The sequence below is a fragment of the Rhipicephalus sanguineus genome, chromosome 4, assembly GCF_013339695.2.
Source record: "Rhipicephalus sanguineus isolate Rsan-2018 chromosome 4, BIME_Rsan_1.4, whole genome shotgun sequence".
Lineage (NCBI taxonomy): Eukaryota > Metazoa > Arthropoda > Arachnida > Ixodida > Ixodidae > Rhipicephalus > Rhipicephalus sanguineus.
The window spans coordinates 75,521,163-75,540,471 of NC_051179.1; the positions used below are offsets into that span (position 1 = coordinate 75,521,163).

At 47.6% G+C, this 19,309-nt stretch overlaps 1 protein-coding gene across 1 annotated transcript in view; it reads right to left on the bottom strand.

The window, feature by feature from the left end:
• Nucleotides 1-974: 974 nt before the first annotated feature.
• Nucleotides 975-19,309, bottom strand: part of LOC119390259 (calcium/calmodulin-dependent protein kinase kinase 2) — a 45,076-nt gene continuing 26,741 nt past the window's right edge. The window contains exons 11-16 of the mRNA XM_037657835.2: nt 12,953-12,978; nt 10,324-10,445; nt 7,051-7,138; nt 3,813-3,941; nt 2,629-2,762; nt 975-1,705 (exon numbers count right to left, since the gene is read on the bottom strand). Of these exons, the coding sequence (XP_037513763.1) occupies nt 1,642-1,705; nt 2,629-2,762; nt 3,813-3,941; nt 7,051-7,138; nt 10,324-10,445; nt 12,953-12,978 (563 nt within the window). The 3' untranslated portion in view covers nt 975-1,641. The remainder of the gene's footprint in view (nt 1,706-2,628; nt 2,763-3,812; nt 3,942-7,050; nt 7,139-10,323; nt 10,446-12,952; nt 12,979-19,309) is intronic.

The following is a 19,309-nucleotide window of genomic DNA, read 5'->3' on the forward strand; positions in this document are numbered from 1 at the left end:
GGAAAAACTGCAGCATTCATTTACACCCAACAAGTTCTGTTTTTTTTTTTGTTCGATAGAGGCTTTGTTGTGGCATGACACTTCGCACAAAAAGCATGAGAAATTGGTATAGGAATGATTCCCTTGTACGAGGCGCTGCGAAGTTGTCAATCATACAAGAATAGGATGTATTTACAAGTGTATTGTGACTATTTTAGCGAACATGAGGCCTTACAGTATTAGCTACGCTATAGTCATAAAGAATATAGACAGACCCAAGTTCAATGTGAGAATACTGAAGATGCAGGCAGAAGTGTAAATACTCTCGCAATGAAATGCTCCACAAACACTGATTCTTATGGAACACACATTAGCGGCGGCTTATGTAAAAGTTGCGATGATGACTACGCAGTCTTGTGCTTCTTGTTAATGTGTTCTGTGTTGCACGTGCGTCAATAGATGTCTGGGGTTAAATTCAATATAGTTGAGCTGACATAATGCCCTCTGAGTAATGACTGCAGCGAGAAAGGTGACTGTCGATGGGCATATAGTTGAATTCAGTGCAGTTAAAACAATTGCCGACATTTCCTCATGTTGAAATTAAAACCAGTATGTGCTACAAGGCCTGAGTTCATTGCCTCAAGGACAGCAGTCCAAGTAGCAATCTTCAATATCGTCGTTTGAATTTCTCCTGAGGGAAGGTTTGGTAGGGCGCCTTCGAGTAATTAAGCGTGTCATTCAAGTACCACTATCTAGCGCATTACTTGTTACATCAGAGTGAGTCAATTGCGCTTGCCTTTATTACGTACTTGTAAATGAAGATAGCAAGGTAGACCGTTCCCTACTGAAACGTTCCGTATGCCATTCCAATAATTCCATATGTTTCCATACGGAATCCATATGTTTTCTGTATATTTTCCATACGTTTTCCATATTTTCCGTAAGATTCTTACGGAAACATACGGAATTATTGGAATGGCACACGGAACGTTTCATTAGGGTTGCATTCATTGACCTATAAAAAAAGAACTTGATCAGCCCAACTGTAAAAGGCATGTGCACGCAGTTCGTCGAACCATCGACAGTGCCGCTTCACGAAATGCAGTGGTCTCGAACACAATGGCAGACGTGCTGACAGCACTAGAATGAGGCGGCAATAATTGACATAAAGAGAAACCAACCGCGATAATAACGAAACCAAAAGACTATATATATGCAGCCGTTGGCAAGTGCAACATCTCTGCTGCGCAGAGTAAAATCGATACAAAGAAGTGTATCAAACAGATGGGACAATGAGGTGAAGCAACTGCACTCCAAGTCATATTCAGGCGCGGGGCAAAAAATGTCACATGCTGTAGACTGGTTTTTGTGGTTACTGTGCAACGATGAATACAGCTGAAATGGGAGTCGCGCCAACCGCGTGTGAATGAGGTGTAATGCTGGCTTTCGGAGGTATAGGCACCGGGCAGTCGCAACGCGTTAATGTCCATTCGTCGCGGCTGCGTTTGCACCGGACAGTCGTGCATGACGTCCAAGGCTTCTTTCTTGCTTCGTCGCCATCGTCGTCGCATTCATCGTTAGACGTCATCTACACGTCGACCGCCCACCAGTGGTCAAGTCCGGCCACGTTGGCGATACAGCAGCCCGCTCTTCGAGCTGCCGCTATGTCTGGTCCAGGAAGTTGATTTCGTTGAGGGCCGGCAGCGGACTTTCCAGAGAGACTTTCCTGCGATTGCGTAAAAAGATATAGAACGCGCGGGGTTAGGGTGCTACGCGAGTCAATTACTCACGGTTGCTTTGATTTGCTCAAGCTTTGTTTGGAGAACGTTGAACATATGAAGATTAAATTAAGTGCGTTTCGCACTATGAACATTAGTGCGAACTGGGCAAAGACGGAAACTTTGCATGACACAATTTTAAATTAGTTTTTTGGTTACATTACACGCTAGGCTTTGGAATAAAAACGTGATGCAGGTGGGTTGAACCGGCTGTCTTCCTCAGCAAAGTTATTTTAATCGCAGTCATGCCACTGGATTCAAGACTGTTAGAAATGTCGCGTCACAGGGGAGCGTTTTTGTCGCAGTCATGTACATTGTCGCCTTTTTAGTTCGCAATTTTTTAAACCCCCTTGGTTCACAGCAGCGCATTTCGATCTCCAGCGCTAGCATGGGGAAACATTCAGCATGCAAGCAATCTAGCTACTCTGAATGTTAAACGCGCTTACATTACCATCGTATACAAGAAGCGTTTAAGTTTGTAAAAGTACCCTCTGTAAGAACAGAAACCTTCACGCAAGTCGGCGTTCCAATGTGACAGAATACACAAGGTGATATCAAATTCATGTAAGCTTGAGACAGACGGGAGTGCACTAATAAGTATTAGAGGAACTGATACCTTGCTAAGTTGCTACCTTCCCACGTTGCTAGTAATGGAAGTTAACATTTAGAAGATAAGGTGTCGGAGGCTTATTCTCCGAATCTAAGAATGGGTATAAGCCGGCAGCCTAGAATGATTGCCAGTACTTTAATTTACTAAGCGAGTGGCGTACGCACTTTGTCAGGCACGTGATATGTAGATTTGGCACTGTTCAGAGAAACTTTCGGTGTAGCGACTATGTGGTTAGTGAATATACCTTCGGATGAGACGTACCTTTCGAGGAACAGGTCGAAGGAGGAAGGTGCTGAATTGGAACGAGTTGCCTTGGTGAAGTGGGCGCGATGGCGGGGAACGTCCTTGTAGGGATGTCCGAATGAGTGCTTCTTCAACATGCTCTTAACCAGGATCTGCAATTCAAATAATTGCAAGAACTTGAAGAGACATCGCTAAGCAAGGCAGTAACAGAGCCAGAGGAATATTTAACAGGGCCCTATTTCTTCGTTTACGCATAACATCCCCTCCAGTTTGTGAGTATAAAATGCAGATAAATAATAATAGGAAGTATGTAATAGATTAAAATTTCAAGGTTCCCTACACATTGCGTTTGCTGAAAGTGGTTGATAACTACTAGGGAACGTGTAGGGCAGCGAGATGGACAATGTTTTGTAAACTTCTCTGCATTTCCTTCACCTTCCCTCTCTGTCTATGCGAAGTTCATTTTTTTTAAAGATTGCGCTTGTTATCACCCCTCCCGGGACGAATGTGTGCCGCCACCCGTGGGACGGCATGGGTGCTGCATAAAAGAGAGCATACATTTGGCTTCAATCTTTTCCTCAATAATACTCTGTGGGCTTACAACTTCCGTAGCGTTTGACACGTTTTTGTTTCGAGTTGGATTCAATGAACTTTTGCGAAAATCTTCAATGTGTCTTTCACCCTAGAAGAAACATTTGAAAAAAAAAAAGAAGGCTGCTGCATTTTTTCTACATCTGTGAGCAAGGTTACAACTTGTCAAAACAGTCGTTTCAGAAAGAAGCGGTCCAAGGCGGGCTCCTTACACAGAAGCTTCGAGCTTGCACGTACAATCGGCGTCAAATGAAAGTCGAATAGCAGCAAGCTTTCGCACGGTATAGTGCGCGCCGTACTGTCATCACCATTGAGAGGCGCGCGCATCCGGTTTGACCGCACTGCGCATATGAGCGCCTGTCCATGCTGATAACTGGACGGCGCGCACTATACCATGCGAAGGCTTGCCGGTGTTCGGGTTTCATTAGACGCCGATAGTACTGTCGCCCTATGATGTAAGACCTAAATGCAAAACAGGCAGACAGATATGCTAGTTGCAATGGAATCATGTGCAACGGCATATTCAGGTTTTCTTTTTTTTCTTTTTCGTCATGCGCACTCGACATGCACCGCAGTTCATAAAGAATACAGGTGGTTTTCTGCATCCTTACCAATGTGTCGAGCTTGGGTATCGTGCGCACACAGTTGTCGATCTCCTCCTCTGTGACTTCGACAAAGACGCAGTTCTCGCCTTCAGACGGCATCGGGAACATTCCATTACGGGTAACCCATGGATGCACCTGAGAAATGGTGGAAAGAAAACGCTGATGGTATCCTATGTCTCTAACTGGCGCATGTAGCGAAATGAGTGCTACGCTGTGAAGCAGCCTCAGGTTCTGTCGAAATTGGCGACTAGTATAGCACTCGTAGATACTCAGTCAAAGGAATGCGATTTGACTGAATATGTTCACCGTGTGTTTCTTTCCCCTCGTATTTCACCTAGTTAATTGAAACACAGTCCGATACACTCTCAGTTATGGTGCTTTCGCTTTCCTGAAGTATACTGCTAACAGCAAAATTACTGATGAATGATCGCATGCATGTATATACAGTATATACAGGGACTGAAACGCGGCATCATAATTTTCAGTACAACGACTTGTAAGCGCAATATCTCGAGACAACCACGTCATATCGCTAGGAATCTGGCCTCCCAAGATAATATATGTTCGAATCAAGCAGTTCGTGCCAACATTACGCCGATATGGCCCTAAATCAAGGACGGTGGAACTGAAAGTATCAGCGTTACTTAGCACTAATTTTTGCGATCGCTTCAATCCGTGAGTACCAGTACTGTATGTATGTATGTATGTATGTATGTATGTATTGTCACGTGGTCGTGACGTCGATGAAGACAGCAGTCGGCGTTTGCAGGATGAAACTGTTTATTTGGCCGAACTTGTGGCCGGAAAATGAGAACTAGAACTACAGCAATACACGCTGTACAAATATAGCGGCGAACAGGGCGTCGTCCGTCGATCAACTGACAAGCGGGCAATCGCGTCGGCTTTTATACAGGCGGTATCGAACTTTCCAGCAATATCGCTGGTGGCGGCGTTATCTCTAGACAAAGCTGGAACGTTCGCGTGCGGGGCGCAATCTTAACAGAACGATCTACTAAAATCGTTAAGCTTCTCGAACACTGCTTCACGGCCAGCGTCGAGCGTTGATAACCGTCCTTGCTGGTCAAACTCGAACACATCAAAATAAAAGAAGCGGGCGTGGCATTGCCCTCCTCTGAAAAAGCATCGTCTCGATGCTTGCAACAGAACATGCAAAGGAAAAAAAAAACAAGTGCATACACAAATAAATTACAATAACAAAGGAAAAAGTAGAGTTCTCAGGTTCGCTAACGCGCAAAAAACGGCTTAAGGCGCACGACATGGACGACTTCAGGTCGTGCGCGGCGTCGCTGGGAGTTCGTAATGCCGTCCGGGATCACCTCGTAGTCAAGAGCGCCGAGGCGTCGAAGAACCTTGTATGGCCCGAAGTATCGCCGAAGGAGTTTTTCGCTAAGCCCACGTCGGCGTATCGGCGTCCACACCCAAACACGGTCGCCGGGCTGGTATTCCGCGAAGCGTCGTCGAAGATTGTAGCGACGGCTGTCGGTGTGCTGCTGGGTCTTGATGCGCAGGCGGGCGAGCTGTCGAGCTTCTTCGGCACGTTGTAAGTAAGCGGCGGCATCGAGGTTTTCTTCGTCGGTGACGTTGGGTAGCATGGCGTCGAGCGTCGTCGCCGGGCTCCTTCCGTAGACCAACTTGTACGGAGTCATCTGCGTCGTTTCTTGGACGGCCGTGTTGTATGCGAAGGTCACATACGGAAGGATGGCATCCCACGTCTTGTGTTCGACGTCGACATACATGGCCAACATGTCGGCGATGGTCTTGTTTAGCCGCTCGGTCAGGCCATTTGTCTGTGGGTGGTACGCTGTGGTCCGGCGGTGGCTTGTTTGGCTGTATCTCAGTATTGCGTGAGTTAGGTCAGCAGTAAACGCCGTACCTCTGTCGGTGATGAGAACTTCTGGGGCGCCATGACGCAGGACGATGTTCTCAACGAAGAACTTCGCTACCTCGGCGGCACTGCCTCTAGGCAGGGCCCTCGTCTCGGCGTAGCGGGTGAGGTAGTCTGTAGCTACGACGATCCATTTGTTTCCGGTATTGGACGTCGGGAACGTACCCAGTAAGTCGATCCCGATTTGCTGGAACGGCCGTCGAGGTGGCTCGATAGGCTGCAGAAGTCCGGCTGGCCTAGTGGGCGGTGTCTTGCGTCGCTGACAGTCCCGGCAGGTCTTCACGTAACGAGTGACGTCGGCGGGAAGGCGCGGCCAGTGGTACTTCTCCTGTATTCTTGCTAGCGTGCGAGAAACACCCAGGTGTCCAGCCGTCGGGTCGTCGTGCAGAGCCTGGAGGACCTCTGGCCGCAATGTCGAGGGTACCACGAGAAGGCTATCGGCTCGAAGCGGTGAGAAGTTCTTCTTTAGGAGAACACCGTTGCGCAAGAAAAATGACGCCAGTCCCCGCGTGAATACCTTCGGAACAACGGTGGTCCTGCCCTCGAGGTATTCCACAAGGCCCCTGAGTTCTGGATCCGTTCGCTGTCGTTCGGCGAAGTCGTCGGCACTTATGATTCCCAAGAAGGAGTCGTCCTCCTTGTCGTCCTGCGGCGGTGGGTCGACGGGGGCGCGAGACAGGCAGTCAGCGTCGGAGTGTTTCTTTCCGGACTTGTAAACGACGGTAATGTCGAATTCTTGAAGTCGTAGGCTCCACCGTGCGAGGCGACCTGAAGGGTCCTTCAAGTTAGCTAGCCAACACAATGCGTGGTGGTCGCTCACAACTTTGAAGGGCCTGCCATAAAGGTAGGGGCGAAACTTGGCTGCAGCCCAGATGATCGCTAGGCACTCCTTTTCTGTTGTGCAATAGTTCGTTTCTGCCTTTGATAGCGACCGGCTAGCTAACTTGAAGGACCCTTCAGGTCGCCTCGCACGGTGGAGCCTACGACTACAGCAATACACGCTGTACAAATATAGCGGCGAACAGGGCGTCGTCCGTCGATCAACTGACAAGCGGTCAATCGCGTCGGCTTTTATACAGGCGGTATCGAACTTTCCAGCAATATCGCTGGTGGCGGCGTTATCTCTAGACAAAGCTGGAACGTTCGCGTGCGGGGCGCAATCTTAACAGAACGATCTACTAAAATCGTTAAGCTTCTCGAACACTGCTTCACGGCCAGCGTCGAGCGTTGATAACCGTCCTTGCTGGTCAAACTCGAACACATCAAAATAAAAGAAGAAGCGGGCGTGGCAGTATGTATGTATGTATGTATGTATGTATGTATGTATTAGCAATTTACCTTAATTTCAGGAACTGTGATCCTCTCCTCGGGGTTTTTCTTTAACATACGTGAAAGCAGATCTTGCAGTTCGGTGCTGATGTTGGAGCTGCAATCGAGCAAAAAGAAAGTACAACAATATATGCGAAGGCAAATGCTAATCAACGCTCCAGATTACCTAGCCATTTGAAGCAAAGAAGTGTTGATATCGCGTGGTACAATAGATTGGACGCTAACAGATTTGGCGTACGCCTATTTGATCTTGAGCATATTTGACTCAGGCTTTAACTACTCTGTGAATATGCCCTTGAATCATATGAGTACTCCTATGTGAAGATCCATCAGCCCCAGTTTCTATCGTGTCGTTCAAAGAATGAAATGTCAGTCGTCGATTCGTTCCTTACGCAAATATATTAGGAGACATTAATCACGCGCCTGCATTTGGATCACGTCAGCGCACGCCTGAGTCTACCTGTTAAATGGAAGCCGTCCCCGGAGGGGAGAATTAATTAGCCGGTATACTGATGAATCACTCTCAGAACTCGCAAGACGAGTATGCCCATCAGAGAAGAAGAGCAATCAGTAATGTGTCATGTAGCGTATGTCGTGCAGTTAGTGAATGTTTGGCCTTGTTCAATTTGCATACTATTGTGAGAAAGAAAACGACTCTATACTGAGAAACACTTCACCGGCTTGAAATTTGGAAAAAGTACGCAACGTCGTCGGTGTCTGCTCTGCTACTTTATTTCCTGTCGCTTTAGATTAAGCGTCGATTGTGCAAGACGCCTTAGAGAACGGCGGAACGCAAAGGTCCGCAACGGTAGATGCTGAGATTGCGATACAGGAGTGGATGTTTTATTTGCGTATGTTTTTAGCAATTACCGAACTGTCGGATGACAGTAACTGTCGGGACATTCTACACTCAGCGTCAGAGGACAGGGTAGAAGAACAAAACCAAATCGTGAGAGGCGACCATGTAGGACAGTGAAGGTAATAATTTACAGAACGGAAATACTTATTAAAACCTCAGTTCAAGATATGCACTGTTTCGTAATACGATTTATGGACAGGGAGTGCTGTGCATAGTCTATGGCTTAAGATTGGGAGAAGGTCAGAGCTAGACGGTTTCGGTCTTCTGTTCGTATTGCAGTGTTGGGATCAGCGGTAAGTTCGCAGCTACGAGCAAGCTCAACTTTGGGTTTCGCTTCACACCTACCGATAAAGGGCGTGCTAGGGACCTTATACAGATTGTGTCATGGTTGACAATTGTCGCAACTGTCACAGTTAGAGGAGTCAATACCGTTGAAACAGGTGCAAGTACATATTTAGGCGTACATGTGGCTACAGCGTAGTACTCAACACGATGCAGTACCCCTAAGCGCAAAGCTCGGCTGCAAGCTTTCCTACTCACAGATTTGAGCTTTTTATTGCTCATCATGAACCGACGCGTGCTATCTTCGTGCTCTGCTTCATGGTCGTCCTCTTCACATTCTGCTTCGCCACCGAAACACAAGCACCGTTTTCTCCGGCGCGGGATGCAATAACTCCGATGGGGGGGGGGGGGGGGGGGGGTGATTCTTAGAAGGAAGAAGGAAATGAAAAATGAAAATTGGGGTGTAGAGTGCACGATGACTGTCTCTCAAGTGAGGACACCTCAACCGATACACTCACGGGGACTGGGGAGTGAAGGGACAGTGAGAGTGAAAAGAGATGGTAAAAGAAGAAAAAAAAAAGAAAGGTATGAGTGGAAAAAAAAAGAAAGGTGAGGTGGGGGGGGGGGGGGCAGGAGAACGGGCGTCCGAGTCACCGTGATGAGCGGCTAGAAAATTCGTTCGACTAGGGCCGGCATCCTCGAGAAAAAGCGAGTAGGGGCCGCAAGGGCTGATCGGCGACGGTGCACGTGGCCGGTGGGATGGAGCAAGCCTGTGGGGTCGCACACGGCAGTCCGACGAGTCGGTACTTCATGACGAGCCGCTTCCGCGCGGTGTTGAGAGAAGGGCAGTCAAACAATAGGTGGCACAGGCTTTCGATCGCGCCGCAATCGGTGCAGTTCGGTGCAGCGGCGCCGCGAAGACGATGCCTGCGTTCCGCGGGCCACACTGACCCGGTCCTCAGGGCAAGAAGAAGCGCGCGCTCGCGGCGAGTGAAACCAGTGGCTGGGATGGAGGAGGAGGGTGTCCGGCGGCGACCCGTGCGTCCGGATGCTCGCGCACCAGCTCCCGGCGAAGGTTGTTGCGTGCCGAGTCGAACGAGCTGGCGTAATCTGTCAGCGAAGTCTCGGCGGAGTGTGCTCGTTTTGCGAGCTCGTCTGCAGCCTCGATGCCCGCGATGCCGACGTGTGAAGGGAGCCACCTGAAGGACCACGTCACAGCCTCGTTCCTGGAGGGCCAGCAGGCTGAGAGCGGCGCGCTGAGCAAGAAGGGGGCCCCGTTCCTCCCTCGCGAGCTGGCGCAGGGCAGGTTTCGAGTCGCAGAAGATTGCTGCGCTAGAGACGGCCGGCGAATTGCGCAGGAGGTCTGCAGCCAGCTGGAGCCCGACTAGCTCAGCTGTTGTTGAGGATGCACAGTATCGCAAGCGGCCGAGACGACGAGTACACAGAGGGAGAAAGAAAGAACATATAAATAAAGATAGACGAAGAGAGAAGTCCTTGGGGAAATAAATTCCTTCGCGAGGAGAGATTCAAACCCGCGTACACACCATCCCAAGGCTATAGCGGCCAGCAGAGCACAGCATGGCCTTTTATAGTGCAGTATAGCAAGCGGGGAAGGAAAGGAAAGGGAGGAAGGGGAGTACAGATGTGAGGGTGAGGAAAAGAGAAAGGAGGAGAGGAGAGTAAAAAATAACATAGAAGGAAACAGATAAATAGGGAGAACAAAATGCAGAAAGAAAAAAAATGCAGAGAAAGAGAGAGAATGATATGAACAGCGAGAGAATGAGATAGTAAGAGGAAGCAAGAAATACAGAGATAGAGAGAAAGAAATGAAAGATAGAGCGTTAAAGATAGAACGACCGAGAAAGCAGAAAGAAATGGAGAGGGTGAAAGAAATAGAGAGGCTAGGCTGAGGAAGACGGGAACGCCACCAGCTGCGTTGCTACCTCAGTCTTCGTACCACTAGTGCGGAGCTGCCCTGCGTTTTTTTTTAAACGTTACCGAAAATCGTTGCGCAGCTACGTTAAACATGTTTCCTGCGGTAAAGAACAGTACGGGCAGAGGCCTTGTGCACGCGCAAGGAAATATGCCGGACTTTCATTTCTCGGGAATTCGTGAGCATGGTACGCGTATCGGACACTCACGGAAAGACTACGGGCTGGTTTCTGATCTTGTTGTACAGGATGAGCACGCTGGGATCGTGGAAAGGAACGTTACCCACGACGAAGGCGTAGAGCGTCACACCCATCGCCCACACGTCCACCGCCTGCGCAGACAGGTGCAAGGGTAAAGTCAAAGTCAGACAGCTTAATATAAGAAGTGGAAACCAGATTTTATATTTACAGTTTATTCTTTTGATGAACACCTTGCACATACAGAGAATCAGAGCTTAATAGTATAATTATTATGCCTAAGGGCAGACTTTCGAAAAAAAAAGTATACGTTGCTGGGCTAGTTGGTTCATAATCTTCAAAATTCGCTAGCGCGAAATTGACAAGGACTACAAAGGAACACAGAAGTACAGGACAGGCGCTACTCGCAACCTGAGTAGCGCCTGTCCTGTACTTCTGTGTTCCTTTGTAGTCCTTGTCAATTTCGCGCTAGCGAATTTTGAAGGAAAGAATCAGAGTTAGCGAATACAGACATACATACATACATGCATACACGCATACATACATACATACATACATACATACATACATACATACATACATACATACATACATACATACATACATACATACATACATACATACATACATACATACATACATACATACATGCAATCACTGGACTGGCACAACGGAAGACACATTAACGGGGACATTGTAGAACCTTTCTTGAGCTGCCGGACAGCACATATTTTCCAAGCGCAACGCGTGTTTTGGTACACGCCATAGCATGGGTGCCACTTTATTTACAGCAGCAGCATACCTATCTAGCCACCAAACGAACACCACTGTACGCTCCAATATAGCATCGGTGAGGTGTCGTCCTTGCGACATTACTGAAATTAGTGGCGGCAGTCTACGTCCTTATCTTTGGCTGCGTATATCTTGGTGCAGCAATTGCAAATGTTTTTTTTTCTAATTGATATCTCGTGTACAATGTTATGTTGCTGCTTCGTGACATTTTGAAATGTCTTTTTGCTTCATATATTAATTTTGCGGCAACACCCACAATTTCATCGGGATGATGATGATGAATGACATGTTACCCGATCAGTGAGAGCTACGTTCTACTTATATTACAGTCGTGTGGCATTCAGCCTATATGTGTTTTATATCGTAAATTTCTGCATGTCAATGACGACTCGGCTCCTCTCTCCTGTCTGTTATTATCCAACAGTTTCTGCGGTGACCTTTATTTATCTCAAACCGTAGGGAGTGAACGGCAACCTTGAAATCGAATTACAGTATGTTGAATCATCTCCGAATTTCTTTTTATGCAATACAGACAAGTCTCGCGCTGCAGGGAATATTTTAACACACGTGTTTTATAATCTCGGGCAACAATCATGCTGTGCAAACAACAAGGTGTGGCCCTTAGTGTCACTGCATAAAATTTACTTGCTAATGCCTTCCTTGTGAACTTTATTATGCCTTTTTGGTTTCCATTTTCTTGCGCCCTATTTAGCATCTGCGTTTGCATTTCTTATTTGACAACGTCATATTGCACGCGCGTGCTTTTATTTCCGATCAACCTGGGTACCTCCGTCTCAATTCTGTGCACGATTTTTGAGGTACCGATTTTATGTACTGTAGCTGCCATGCCTTATCATACGCGTTCCTTGCGGCCAGCCATGAGGGATGGTGGTCTTTGGCAAGAAAAGTCTAGTGTAACCTTCTTACCCATTTGTCTGCAAATGTCAAACAACAAATACGTCTGCATAAACAAAGAATAACAGTTAAGTGTTCTATGTGTGCTGGTGAGTATTTGTCACACCGATCGCGGTAGCTCAGTGCTCTCCTGATCATCGCAAGGTCGTGGGTTTGGTTACCGACTATGCCGGCAATATTTGGATGGAGGAGAAAGGAAAAGGTGTTGCTTTGAGACGTTTTGGAGAAAGCCTGACATTGCACAGTAAGACATCTACACAATGGACACCCGAACGCACGTATACGAACACAAACCCACGGGCACAGTTGTCGCTACGAAACATGTTTGAGCGCGAGTAGTTAAGCATGATAAAAAAATGAAGGGGATAATTTGAAACACAAACGTGAACCAAGCTGATGGAGCTTTAATAAATGAAGAATTCACACTGGCGTAAAAGTTTCAAAATGGCGTCATCCTGGCCGTCGCGGCAATCATTCCGGTGTTAGAAACTTTTCAAATACTTAAACGCACAATTTTTTGTAAACTGCTCTCGGCGACCCAGGATGTGACTGGTGCCGACCTGTACAAACAGCGACGTTACTCATATTCGTTTCCTTCACTTTAAATACTGCTGAACGCTTTAGGGCGCATGTCATGCGCTTTCATTAGTGCGGAAGAGGATGCACTGTTTATAGGAAACATAGCTGCAAACATAGGATGCAAACAATCGGTGTAATTCCGCAGGGGTGACCCAGATACCAGAGGTGCCGGCTTTGCGTTATTAATAAGCACCCGCTGCAAAATAATTGCAGAGTTGCCCGAGGGTTCGCCGTAAAACCCTGTTTAGAAGGTGGCCCGCCCTTTCTCTTCGTCAACGTAATTAACCGGAACAGACGCCTCGACGGCGCCTCAGGGTGTGCCAGGAAACATATCACCGGATAATGAAGAACTCACTTTGCCGCTGTACTCGCTTCGGTTCTCTGCGACAAAGAAAGAAACAAAAGAAGAAAAAGAGTCAAACACAAGTCTTTGTTTTGTCAAAGCAAGAGACTTAATGCTATGGTCATTCGAGCAACACGCACGATTCGAAAAATAAGTGGCCTGCAAAACAACCGCGACAGCAGCAAGTGGCTATTTTTATTTGTTCAGTGGTTTATAACTTGTGGGACGCTCATTAGGGAGTAAACAACGCTGCAAAACATTTTCCCGGCGTAGTCATAGGGCTTGTTTACATTCCTGTACATGTGCAGCGTTGCTCGGCTTCGCTCCTTCAAATTACATGGAGCAATCACCCAGAAGTTAATAACGACAATGACACGCAGTCTGCGCATGCGAACGCCGGGAAACAGCAACAAGAGCTGCGCCAAGGACGTCATCACGGAGCCGCAAGTTTGTGGTACGTTCGGTTTTCATCTGCAGTTAATTCCTTCATCTAGATACTGCACGCCCTCGCCAAACTCAATCGTTAGCACGAGCGAAAAAAAAAAAACACTCCAAGGCTTCAGTCATGACCCGTAAACAAAGCAGAAGCGACGGAAAGGACTTTACACATTTCATTGAGGATGCTTAGGCCCGCCTGCAGCTAAGTGGGGTGGGTACATGACACTGAAAACATTGTCTCATTTTGAACGTGCGCAGTTATATTCTCATGCAGATAGTATGTTCGCAAATATGAGTAATGAAAACTTTGAGGACAAGACGTACTTAAGCGAGCCAATACCATAACAAACATTCCAAGGCAGCTAGCTGGTCAGAGCATCGTGGGTTGTGCTAGCCATCACTACGTAGCTATGCAGAACCGCTTTTGCGCACGTCAAGCAATTCGTCGTGCGCTTGCGATATTTACGTTGAAAGTGGCCCACTCTTCGACTTGCACTATCGAAGCGCTTACACTGTGAAGAGTTGGTGTTACGTTGCCACTACTACAAGGAGAATTTGCTTTGCGAGAACAGGCCACACGTGAGCAAGCAAAGAAAAAACTGCGACAGAAACTTAGCAGGAGTGTCCCAATGAAGATTCGTACGTTGGTGAGTGAAGTCGCACAATCCATGTGGAATACGTCCTGTTTACTACAAATGCAACTTCACCGCCTGGACCCGTCACCCCAAATTCAATTTCCATCTGGAGTACCTTGATCCGTGACAACCATTTGCTCCCTCACGTGGCTTGGAGTGCGTTTTACAAGCGTCTTTACTTGCCGCATCGGAATGGCAGACAGTGCTGCCAGTGGCCACTGCGACAGTGACGATACCTTACATATCTGGCATCATTGTTCTTCATACATCTTCGAGGGACAGTCCTCTCAGCCATATTTGCGTGCCTTGACGAGCAATTGGTCATAGAATGCCGAACGTTCGAGATTGACCCCAGAAGACGACGACGCTGCTGCTGATGTTGCAGCTGGCAACTAGCCTCGGCGGACGACTATGACAATCACGTGTATGCGTTTCTCGCTACGTCCCTCCCTCCACCTTTATCAAAATATTTAGCGTAAATGACCGAAATCAGCTATCATTAACTAATAGGAGCCGATATCCACCATCACTTGACCAAAACTACCCAGAAAAGCCTGTATGACAGGGTTGCTTACTGCGACAACTATAGTAGCTTACTTTCTTTCTGCGCCGACTGTCTCTCTTTGTCTGTGTGTGTGTGTGTGTGTGTGTGTGTGTGTGTGTGTGTGTGTGTGTGTGTGTGTGTGTGTGTGTGTGTGTGTGTGTCGCTGCCACGCTGTTGCGCACACAGTCACACACTTATATGCTTACCAGGAGACCCCGCCAAAGAATATTTGCGCATTAAAGGGCTCTGAATTTGATAGTCTCAATTAATTTTATGCAATGGACTTCGTCTTCACGGGCAGGCGTTCTATTAGGACGTACATTACTGCGAAATCCCCCTCCCCCCCCCCCCCCCCCCCGCCCACACACACACATACACATTTTCCTTGAACCGGTTCTCTGCGTGTACGTGTCGTAGTACAACTCGCGACGCTACCCGTTTCTACGAGACAACGATACCAACGCGGAGGCGCCCTCGCCGCCACGCTGCTAATCTGTTCTTGCTTGTGAATAAAACTGGTCTATTCTCGTTTCTGTAGCTGTCAGCACGTGTAGCTTCTCGCCTCCGCTAAACATAAGCTCTCGACAGCTGCTCCCCACGGCTGGTGGCAGCATTGGCAACAGCGAATGAAAGCGTGAAACGTCGACTTCAATGCACTACTGGCAAGTGACGCGGAAGTTATTGGACAAGTTACCAATCCGTTCAAGCGCCTGTTTTTCCTGGATAACAAGAGCGTGGGCGGAGAAGCGACGTCACATGTTTACTGGTGCTGATTGGTATATGAAGCAGACTTAGCTAGGCGTACCTAAGCCATTAAATCTTCCACCGGTACACTTCTTAACGTCACTAGTACCGATGCTACATGAAGCATAATTCCTTCAGTTACTTCAATTACTTACGTATGTTCTAAACAGCGCATAACAGGTCGAGTAGTTATTTTGCTTAGGGAAGAAAGCAAAAGAAAACGTATATATATAGTGGTAACGCCGGAAGGCTCATCCATAGTGCTTTGACTGTCTTCAACACCCTGTAAAAATCGATTTATTTACCTTCGGCTGTTTCGAACGCGGCGCGCCTCGTAAGGGGGGATATATTTCCTTTCTCTCTCTATCGTTTTGCTTTGAATCGATTGACTGAGTTTCTGATTAATGATATTGGAAGAACGGCACGTTCTCGCCTTCCTCGCGCGAATGTAAAGCAAAAGTACCCACTCGCGGTGCAGGTAATTGATCGGTTCGACGTCAGAAACACGAAACTCAAACGCGGGCGCTAAAGACACCAGTGTAGCAGCGCCGCGCAGACCGTTCCGTCGATTTGAGCAAGCTCAGGTGTGTTACGCGGGTGTTTTAGGCGAACGAAATTGGATTTTGAAAGTGTTGCGCGTGTGAATGCTCGTCATTATAAGGCTTTCAAAATGCCTTAGTCTCTAACATTACCACAGCTTGAAATTACTGAAGTGTTCGGAAGCCACAAAAGTTCAATGCGAATGTCCCGGAAAAAGTACAGTGAAGCCTATGTTCAATTATCGCTGTGTAGCACGTTACCGCAGCTCAGCAATTAAGTCAACGCTTGAGCGGGCACTTTCGTTAGAAAACACGTGCCGCTTTCAAAGACGCCTGCGATTAGATTACGGGCGATGGCTGTTGAACAGACCCTACCATCCCCTGCGTGCCGCCATATATTAGCGGACATAATGACCATGTTAACGAAAATTTCCACCTTCATCTAGATACGTTGTTCCGCCGATAACAATCAGTAATCGACACTATAGGGCTGTGTTTCCACGAGGCAAGCAGAGCCACCTTATTGACAAATCTCTTCTAAAACGTTTGATCTTATGAAACTACGCGTTAATGCATCTGTTGGTTGCTCCAAATGCCCCTTTCAGCGTATTGCACAAGCGGGGGAGGGGGGGGGGGCATGTAGGAGAGCACGTAAAAAAATTGGGGGACCCTTAAGCTTCGCCTTTAAGAGTTGAACGCAATAGCGAAATCCGGCCCCTGGTGCGCACTTCAACCACTAAGTGCATACTTATTAATGTGTATTGTTACACACACACGCACACAGACACACAAACGCGCGTGCGCGCGAGAATGGTACATACAGGTTTTTGATCTAAAGCAAGAGTCGCATGGCCCCAAGATACACGCCGCGCGCTTGCCAACTCGGAGGCCATGAAGAGTCTCACAATGCCTCACAGATGGCAGCACATTATCTAGCGTTTGCTGTTTGCTTGATCAACGCCTCCTCTGGAAAGGCGGCATTGGCTTGATATGTTTTCCGCTAGATGGACATAGTTGTCCATTTCCTTTCTCGATTTTTCGCTCACAACCAACGGTCCCGACACCGACGGCGGAATCTCTGCGACACGAGCTCTCTAACGCTATCGCGTTAAAAAAGCACTATAGTAAACTAAGTTACCATACACGCTCGAAATCGATGGGCGAAAGAAGTCCCGTTGTCCGTGTCTGCTAGCGCTATGATACCTTCTGACATATTCCGCATGACACGCTTTATGTTTCTTTATTGCGATAGCAATTATATGGACAATCTAAACGGGTTTTTGCCGTCGCCGTTGCCGTCATGTCCCTCCCGTATGAAGTCCAAATTGATAAGATCCCCCCGCGCATCGTACGTTCTACCGCCGGTAAAAGCGCGCGAGTGGGGTCGACGAACGCGGCCGACGCAGAGATCAAACGAGCTGGCCCATTTCCGTCGCTCGGAGGGTGCATGCGATAACATCACCCCGCTAGGCAGGCCCGCCGTCGAAGTAGACAGGTAACGCCCCGCCCGTCTTTAACGAGCATGGAAAGACGCATGCACCCTCCGGACCTCGGAGGGTGCATTCGCTCGGGGAAGGGGGGAGGGGAGTCGCGCGAGGAGCAACTTTGAACTTCGAATCTTAGGGCGCGGTCGCGATCGCTGGCGCGAGCGGTATCTCGTCAGCCATCTCAGCGGGCGGCTCGTATACCCTTCTACGTGCTTCGCTCTCAACGCGAAGTGACTATGCGGAGAGCATCTCTCCCTGGAGAGGCCGTATACTCTTACGCCAGCGCTTTGTAGTTACGCGAGATCGGATATAAAACAGTTAGCTACCAGCCTCACTTTGTATAACACTACAATTTGCTGCTATAGCATTAATTGCTTCACCCTTGCGGTGAAACTGTGACTTTCTTGGTCATGCGAATGCCGCAGAGATAAAGTGAAGGGCAGCTCGCGTGGGAACGCGACATTTGTGTTTTTTTTAATATTTGTACTCCCGCGAATGCGGAAAAGACGAAGTGGACACGCTGCTTGCGCAGTCGCGTAATATTTCCTGTACCTCACATTGCGACCTTCAAACAAAGGGGTCGAAGGCTTTCGCCTTAAAAACCCAGTGTTGGTAGATAAGACAGTACGTATTTAAATTTATCTTAATCACATTCCTTTACTACATTCACGGGTAGCGCGTTCCGTAATTCCATAACAGTAAGTAAGAATGGTTTTTTGAAAGCTTTCGAAGTACCGTGTGGCGTTATAGACCCAGGTTGTTAAACGAACGGTGAGAATTGAAAATGGGTGGAAGGGAAAATTTATGACCCACTAAAAAATCACAGCATATCCACGGAGTGAATGATGATGAGTGGGCGAAGCTGCGAAGGTTCATCGGTAAACCGTGAATCTTCCGTGAATTCTGCCCAGCAGATCATCACCGACGTGAGATCGGGCGCGTTTATACTAAAGGTTCGATGAGAGTTATGACGACTTGCAGCTCACTTTAATTTTACATGTACGCTGTGAATTTTCATTGTTTAGAAAACCATTGCTTTAGAAAACAACTGGCGTCTTTCGTTAAGCAGCTGGCGTCTTTTCGTTTTGCTTTTAATTAGAAAACATCTGGCGTCTTTCGTTGGTTTATTTCATCAATCAACGACGTTTTGACAAAATTTTTATTGTTTAATCACGCACAGGAGAAATCTCACCAGGCACTACCTTGGAGGTAAACAATGGCTGCTAATGGGAATGAGAGACAGAAGAAGTCGGCTTTTAGCTAACACTTACACTTCTACTTCTACTAACGTTTCCTACTGGAACATGCCAATGGCTGCTAATGGGGAATGAGAGAGAGAAGAATTCGGCTTTTAGTTAACGCGCACGCTGCGAATTTTTTATTGTTCAACAACGCACAGGAAAAATCTCCCACCGGCACCACCTTGGAGGTCAAGATCTGGTACTAGCGTTACGACTGGTTACGTACTACGACTACGAGGGACGAACGAGTGCCGCTTTAAGGAGCTTCGCCCCTAAAACAAAAGTTGATTGAACCAGTATACCCAAGCTCTAGAGGAGCTTATACACTAAACACTTATAAATTGCGTCAGTGTAACTTACACAAACGCTAGACGCAATCTTATGCAGACTGCAGTAATACACTCAACCTGAAAACCCAGAGTTATTGTGAACACTTGCGACGTAGTGTTACTGATGTTTCGCGATGAAGTAATGGAACCATTGTCAGTGGCTAGAGCGCTCCGTCCTGTGTCCTTTCTGAGTCTTCGTACATATCGCGCTTGTTTCATCATGAACCTATACCAACACACCCAACTGGCAGTCATCCGGAACCAACATGCCAGTCACAGTTTAAAGCGAGAAAGTGCAGCGAGATTCTTCCTTGTTTTATGCGACAGAAACACGACGACAAGATACAGGACGCATACAACACGCAGCCGCGAACTTTCAACTAAGTTTTATTTGAAGAAACACAGCTGGTTA